The sequence below is a fragment of the Adiantum capillus-veneris genome, chromosome 24 (assembly GCF_014529385.1).
Source record: "Adiantum capillus-veneris isolate H3 chromosome 24, ASM1452938v2, whole genome shotgun sequence".
Classification (NCBI taxonomy): Eukaryota; Viridiplantae; Streptophyta; class Polypodiopsida; order Polypodiales; family Pteridaceae; genus Adiantum; species Adiantum capillus-veneris.
In genome coordinates, this window is record NC_140954.1 from 38,852,768 (window position 1) to 38,860,647 (window position 7,880).

At 43.9% G+C, this 7,880-nt stretch overlaps 1 protein-coding gene across 1 annotated transcript; it reads left to right on the top strand.

Annotated features, from left to right (window-relative positions):
- The first annotated feature begins 280 nt into the window (after positions 1 to 280).
- LOC147426230 (uncharacterized) lies at positions 281 to 3,275 on the top strand. Its single transcript, XM_086498190.1, has 2 exons — positions 281 to 2,803; positions 2,848 to 3,275. The coding sequence occupies exons 1-2, from the start codon at positions 1,873 to 1,875 to the stop codon at positions 3,273 to 3,275; spliced, it is 1,359 nt and encodes a 452-aa protein (XP_086354316.1). The 5' UTR covers positions 281 to 1,872.
- Positions 3,276 to 7,880: the final 4,605 nt, after the last annotated feature.

The following is a 7,880-nucleotide window of genomic DNA, read 5'->3' on the forward strand; positions in this document are numbered from 1 at the left end:
GTGCTCTTCCGAGTGTGTGCAGCCTCGGAATCGAAGGCATTTAGAGAAAGGAATTGCGGGGTGCCATTAATGCGGAGTTTTTTTGGCTTCGATGATTGTAGGTTGCAAGGACGTGTGAAAGGAGACTAAAGTTGAGTTTTTTATTAAAAACAAACTAGGTGAGCTGCATGGCAGGATGACGAGGCCAATAAGATATGGAAAGTAGTGCCAAGTGGGGGATCACCAAGAAGGTGGCACCAGTTTGCATGGCAGGGAGGTGGTGGGCTGGTGCACGTCACAGAGGAGCGCCAAGGGAGGCCATAGAGGAGTTGTAGCGAGCATGGGGGGTTGATTACACGGTGCCGAGAGCTGCAGGGGAGGATGCGGACCGGATAGGGCGTGAAGACGTTGGTCTGCAGGGCCGCCTTGGAGTGAAGAAGAGGTGCGCCAGAGGGGATTGCACGGACCAGGTAGAGCTCGACGGAGCTAGTGCAGCAGCCGTGAGGGTTGCAGTCCATCAAACCAAGGGCTTGGAGGGTGGCAGCGTGGAATTGCAGAAGGGGGCCGCCAGGATGTGAGCTGGATGTTGAGTAGGTTTGAGAGGCAGAGGGCCTTGCATGCGGGGGACTTCTGAAGGCGTCATCAGAGGAGTGGGCCGCCAGGGGTTGGAGAGTTGAAGAAGAAGTGACCTCCAAGGCTGCTCAAAGAAGGAGATCAGGGCCACATTCTGAGAGCGCTAAAAAACGAGGACACTTATATTGATAAGGGAGGCCGGTGAAGGGGTTGGCCATATGCAATGTGCTCGGCAGTGAGCAAGGGTTGCAGAGAAAGCTGGCCTTGGAGGGTTGCAAAGAAGGTACACTGGCATGTGGCAATGCAAAGTAGAGCCGTTTGTGAGCATCAAGGAGAAACGGGTTCTGTCGATGCCGAGAATTGGGTGTTGTCAAGGATTGGAGCGGCATGAGATCAGTAGAGTCCCCAATTGCATAGGCGTGGTACCATCACGTATGTCAAGAGGAGAAGGTTATTGGGATGTTACAAGGGAAGGATCTGCTCATTATTGGTTGCATGTCAAGCGGGCTTCGGGTGGGGTGAACAAAGCCGCAAGAGAGAGAGAGAGAGAGAGAGAGAGAGAGAGAGAGTGAGAGTGTGTGTGCTGACAAGGGAATCGAGGGTTGAAAAAACAGCACACAACGTTCAAAAGAGCATTGAAAGAAGAAGGTTATGAACATGTCTAAAGTATCATTTGAAGTACCGTCAGTATACACCCCTTTTCAAACATTTGGCCTTGATATTAGTCCAATCTTGTCTCAAATCAGTGTCATCTTCCTCCCTCATTTTTGTGTCCTATGGTATATCACGCATATACATGCTTCTGGTGTGAGTTGAGTGAGTAGTTGCTCCTTATATGGTTGTGGTATATGCAAGCTTGTGGACAAACTTAAGTCGGCCATTGATCTTGAGATGTCGAATGGGTCCGGGTTAGTTTTTTTTGGATGGGAGTGCTCTCTGAAGGGTTGAGGCTTGATGTTATGATTGCACACTGGGTTATTGGGTATATGCACACTTTTGGGGTGTCGGTGAATGTCGGGACTACTTATATGTGGGTGTATGATGCTATCATGGGTCATAGATCGGGATAATTGATTGCATGCTTTACAATCAGGTGTATACAGTTAGGGTTGGTCGGATTTTGGGCTCGGACAATAGTCATTGCTAGATTGTGAGTCTAGGTGTGTGTTTATTAGGGGATAGGCGTGTTGTGAGATCATTGGGCTATAGAGAGGCATTCATTGAGTGTGCTGGTGGTTTTTCGACTTCCCCCTTTCCATCTTGTGGTGCCCCCATGGAGTATCCATTGATTGCTTCCTAACAAAGTGTTCGTGAGTCGAGATGAAGCAAGAATTTGGTCCGGTGTTCAAAGGAGATGAAGATGCTGACGATTGGATAGCCGATTTTGAGCTATTTATGCTAACAGTATTGCAGATGCCTGGTGATGAAGCAAAGCTCCGGACTCTACCTTTGGTGATGCGAGGTAAAGCAAAAGCTTGGTTCGATGCCTTAGGAGATGTGCACAAACAGACTTGGATCGGATTTCACGATCAATTCTTACAAAGGTATCGAAAGGTGGTGTCGGCTTCGAAAGCAGATGCAAAGATCAAAGGTTTGCAGCACGACGTAAGTGCAAATTTTGATGCTTTTGTTGATAAATTTGAAGCTTATTGGGAAGATTTTGTGGCTGCTACCCAAGCAACAAATGCGGGCTTTTTCAAGCGGGAAAGGTTTCTATCTTGCTTGCATCCCTATGTTCGTGAGAGGGTGGACTATGAAGATCCAAGGACCTTTGATGAAGTTGTCAAAGTTGCCAGAGCAAAGAGTCGAAAGATGAAGAAGAAGATGGAGGCAGGATTGCTACAGTCTACCATCATGGTAGCCAGTGGACGCAGGCCCAAACAAATTGATGAGCATCAAGAGGTAAAAGCTCCTTTTTTTATTGATATGAATGTGATCAAAGCACATGAAGCTCCTTTTTTTATTGATATGAATGTGATCAAAGCACATGAAGCTGATGCCAGGATAAAGGAGGTAGCACAAGTGCCAACCAGGTTTCAAAAGATACAGCGAAGCATATTCAGAGTGCCACCTAGTTTGCTTGCTCAAGAGAACAAGGTGATAGAAGATCTTAAAGAAGAAGTGTTGGTTCCAGAACCAGCAACGAGGAAGGTAGCAAGGGTGCAAGAATCAACAAGTTTAGAAGAGTCCAAAAGCACTCATAGCTCCAGCAGCAGTTTGGACACAGATGCTACATGGAAACAAAATCCATGTCCTCTAGGTATGAAATTTATGATGTTTTTCATGTAGATGAAGTGGAGCAAGATGTATACGAGTTGCATGCCATTCATTTGAAGGTAAAAGAGGAGCATAGTGCAAGTGCGGAGATGCTTTGTGTGCCAGTCGATCAGCCCTATCGAATGTCTTGTGATTGTGAGTCCCTATTGGAGGAAGAGGTATGGTTTGATTGTGCATCAGATCTAGTTGAAGAGCAAGTTTTTGAGGATGACTTGCAGGAGCGAGAAAGAGACGCAAAGGTATGTCGAAGTGATGCATCTATGCAGGGGGTGGGGCAACCTTGCCTTGGTGAGCATGTAGAGGGGTACTGTGAAGTTTCGGAGTTGGTGTGTGGCCGTGGAGAGCGAGCTCCGGCAGATGACTCTATGGAGACTGATGCAGGTGCAGCCTATAAGAGAGGTTATTTGGTGAAGGTGGAAGATATATTCCTCAAGTGCATTGGTTGACGTGTGATATAAATCCATGCCCGGGCAAATGCTGCCTAGTTTTGATGGTGTTCTTTTTGGGTAGGCATGTCCTTGTAGATTCCCAAGGGATCACTTGCCTTTGGAGTCCTTTTGAGACCATTTGTGGTGCTGATATTGTGTCTTGAGAACTATTGGGAGACATTGCTATAAAAGTGCCCCTTGTTCATGTTTTCCCAACAAGGCCAGAGATGTTCGATCATCCAAGGCTTTTATACACCTTATTCTTTATTAGATAGTAGAATAAGGGACTCTCTCACACACATTGTGTTGAGATACTCCACCCACATCATGTGTTTTCTCCTCCTTCTCCCTCTCTGCACACGCACCACATTCGCCCACTCACATGCATCATCTTGAAGAATAACAAGAGAGTGTAGTCTCGAATGTAGCTTGACCCGTTGGTGTAATTGGCACACTTATCATAGGTGTGACACCACCAGTTGATGTATGTGGAATCCTCATCGCAGGAGTCGAAGAAGTTGTATCTGGTCTGGAAGGACTAACTCTCTAGAACATATATGCATATGTACAGTGCTTAGTGGAAAGTTGTGAGAAAAATGCAGCCATCTTCTCAAGTGAGATGTTGGCTGGAGTAACGAGAAGATTGAAGCTTGGAGAGTATAGCTCCTCATCGTCTACCCTAGCTACAAAAACTAATTTGAAAACATATAATTAAAATCCATTAGTCATAAGTGGACATTATATGAGAGGTCTTAACAAAATCACTAGTCAAACTCTCATCTTCTATGAAAGTTGATGCACCAAAGACATCTTTCTCAATCTAAACATTGGCATCATCGTCATCAAAATCTACATCTATATCCATCTTTGCATAAATCTCAGTATTTGATTATTCAACTTTAGGTTTAGAAATCTACTCATTAACAGAATCAACTTCAAGCTCAATATCATCTGCAATCTGTACACGCTTTTCATGTGTCTCTTCGTCCTCACCCTCCAATCCTTCACACACTTGTTTGCTTTGTGGAGCAACTTGGACACCAAAGATCCACTACGGTTAGTCAAATCATTTGTTCACACCCTTCTAGACACCTTATTAGTGAATTTATCAATTTCTCAATAATTCCCACTTTCAAAATGAGCTTAAGATTTGACCACATGGCCAATTCGTAACCATTGAGAGCATGGTTTGAAAGATATTTTAAAGTACTACCTTGTGGAAGGAGCTAGCCTTTAAAAATAGTTTCAGATTTGTCTATATAGCAAACTCTTCAAGACATTGGTTACTCCCAAATTGGCTCTAATGTCTCAAACTGTTACAAAATAAGACGTAGCTAAATAGATTTTTGAGTAGATTAGTTAATGGAGAGAGATAGATTTCACACACAAGAGATTATAGGGTAGAGAGAGAGAGAGAGAGAGAGAGAGAGAGAGAACACACGATATACGTGGTTCACCCAATGTGGGCTACGTCCACGGGAAAGCAGCCACTCAATGGCTTTAGCACTTCAAAAGAAGAAGTAGTTTACAAAGGGATTAAACCCTTGATAGAGCTCCCGCCTTGCTTCACTCTCACCACCTCACACTCACCTTGTTGCATCAACTTCACACTATGAAATGTGTGTAGAAATGGCCCCCTTTTATAGGCCAAAAGGGCTGCCCTCTCTTATGAGAGACAACCATGTGTAGCCGTCCTTGTGCGAATAAGTCCAAATCGGACCCTCCAATCCGCCCATGTGTGGCCGCCCTTGAGAAGACAAGTCTGCTTTTGAATTCGGCCACCAACCACCGGCCATTGACTTCCGACCATCGGCCACCGGCCATTGACTTCCAACCACCGGCCATCGGCCATTGACTACCGGCCACCGGCCAACCGACCGATTGTTTTTCGACCACTTTCCAACCGCCGTCCGGCCATAATATTCCGGCCCCTGATTCTTGTCCGTGAAAATTTTGTTTTGCGGTGAGTGATTTTCCTTCATGCACGATTGCTTCTCCTCATAATGGGGGCCTTACAAATGTGCGCTTTTAACACAGAAAATTACAAGGGTAAATCAGGCTCCATACTTAACAATCTCCCACTTGGAGACTGATCTCCAAACCAAACCTGTGACTGCTTTCCATTCTGGCTTCTTATCCTTGAATGCCGATTGAAGATGAGCAAAAGCTCAACTTCTCCTTGTTGACCACCTTTGTAAACATGTCTGCAAGATTTTCACTTGTATGCACCTTTCCTAGCTTTAGTTGTCCCTCTTCCAAAAGAGTGCGTATGAAGTAATATCTCACCTCAATGTGCTTTGTCCTTGAATGAAAGGCTGAGTTCTTCGCAAGATGGATAGCGCTTTGGCTATCACTGTACAAGACACAATTGTCTTGTTTGAATCCAAGCTCTTCTAAGAATTTGTGAAGCCACAGAATTTCTTTGCTTGCTTCCGTCATTGCTACATACTCTGCTTCCGTGGTAGAAAGTGAAACCACTTTCTGCAGCTTTGAAGTCCAGCTTACTGTTGTGCCTCCAACCGTGAACACATAGCCAGTAGTGCTCCTTCGAGTATCTTTGTCACCTGCCATATCTGCATCAGCATACCCTTCTAGAAAAATATCAGTTCCTCCAAAATACAAAGCATTTGTTGTTGTCCCTTTTAGATACCTAAGTATCCACTTCACAGCTTGCCAATGCTCTTTACCTGGGTTGTCCATGAACCTACTCACAACTCCCACTGCATGTGCAATGTCTAGCCTTGTCTAGACCATAGCATACATTAGAGAACTTACCGCTGCAGCATATGGAACTTTAGACATATAGGCTATCTCCTCTTGTGTCTTTGGACACATATCCTTCGTTAGTTTAAAATGACCAGCCAAAGATGTAGAAACTGGTTTTGCATTTTGCATTGCAAACCTTTCTAGTACCATATTGATGTAATCTTCTTGAGATAGCTTTATTGTCTTCTTCGTCCTGTCCCTTGATATTTTCATACCAAGTATCCTCTTTGCAGCACCTAAATCTTTCATTGAAAAAGATTTAGACAGCTCCTCTTTTAGGTCTTTGATGTCCTGCATGTTAGCACTTGCAATCAACATGTCATCAACATACAACATTAGGATGATGAATTTCCCATCTCCCAAATTCTTCGTGTAGACGCAGTGATCCGAGTTGCATCTTGTGAATCCATGATCCAACATCCATCGATCAAACTTCAAGTACCATTGTCTTGATGCTTGCTTTAAACCATACAAGCTCTTCTTTAATCTGCAAACCATTTTCTCCTTACCTTTTACTTCATATCCCTTTGGTTGAAGCATGTAGATTTCCTCCTCTAAGTCACCGTGAGGGAATGCCTTATTTACATCCATTTGCTCGAGATTTAGATCATGAGCAGCCACAAGACTTAAGACAAGCCTAATTGAGTTCATTTTTACAACAGGAGAAAATATTTCATTGAAGTCAATACCTTTCTTTTGAGAAAAACCTTTTACCACAAGCCTAGACTTGTACCTTTTCTTCCCACATTCTTCTTCCTTTATCTTGTACACCCATTTGTTTTGAAGTGCCCGCTTACCTTTAGGCAACTCAACCAACTCCCATGTTTGGTTGCGATGTAGTGAGTCCATCTCCACTTGCATGCTCTTCGTCCATTCTTCTTTGGATTCATGTTGCATAGCTTCTTCGTATGATTCCGGCTCTCCAGAATCTGAGATCAAGAGATGGTTGAAGGAAGGAAAAAACCTTTCTGGAGGTCTACTTGCTCTTGTAGATCTTCGGAGAATAGGTTGAGGCTCCTCATTTGGTTGACGTTGTTGCACATTGTCACGGTTTGCAGTCCTTGAGTCTTCACCGTCCTCAAGCTCCATGTACTCATCACCTATTTCTTTTGTTTGTTTTCTTTCCAAGTAATCTTTGTACATATTTTGTTTGTTAAAAATTACATCCCTACTCCTTAAGATTTTACCATCTTCAGGATTCCATAGGCGATACCCAAAGTCTCCTTCTCCATAGCCAATGAAGAAACACTTTTTGGACTTTGCATCTAGCTTTGATCTTAAGCTTCTATCTATGTGCATGAAAGCCTCACACCCAAACACTTAGAGAAATGTATAATTCACCGGTTTACCTGTCCATGCCTCTTCTGGAACTCCCCCATCCAATGCCGTTGAGGGTGACCGATTGATTAAGTACACAGACGTACTTACAGCTTCCGCCCAAAGCTCAAGCGGTAGGCCTGCATGTAGCCACATGCTTCGTGCTCGTTCCATGATTGTCCTGTTCATCCTTTCCGAAATCTCATTTTGTTGAGGTGTCCTTTGCCTCCGAATGCCATTGCTAGCACAAAAGCTTTCAAAAGCTTGGCTACAATATTCACCTCCATTGTCGGATCTGAGGCATTTAACCTTGGTACCTGTTTCATTCTCCACAAAGGCTTTCCACCTTTGAAATATGAAAAATACATCGGATTTATTCTTCATGACATAAACCCATGTTTTTCTAGTCGCATAGTCTATGAATGTTACATAGTACAATGAGCCACCAAGTGATGGTGTACTTGCAGGACCCCAAACATCAGAATGAACCAACTCAAGTTTTTTATTTTTTCTTTCATTTCCTGATTTTTAAAATTTTAC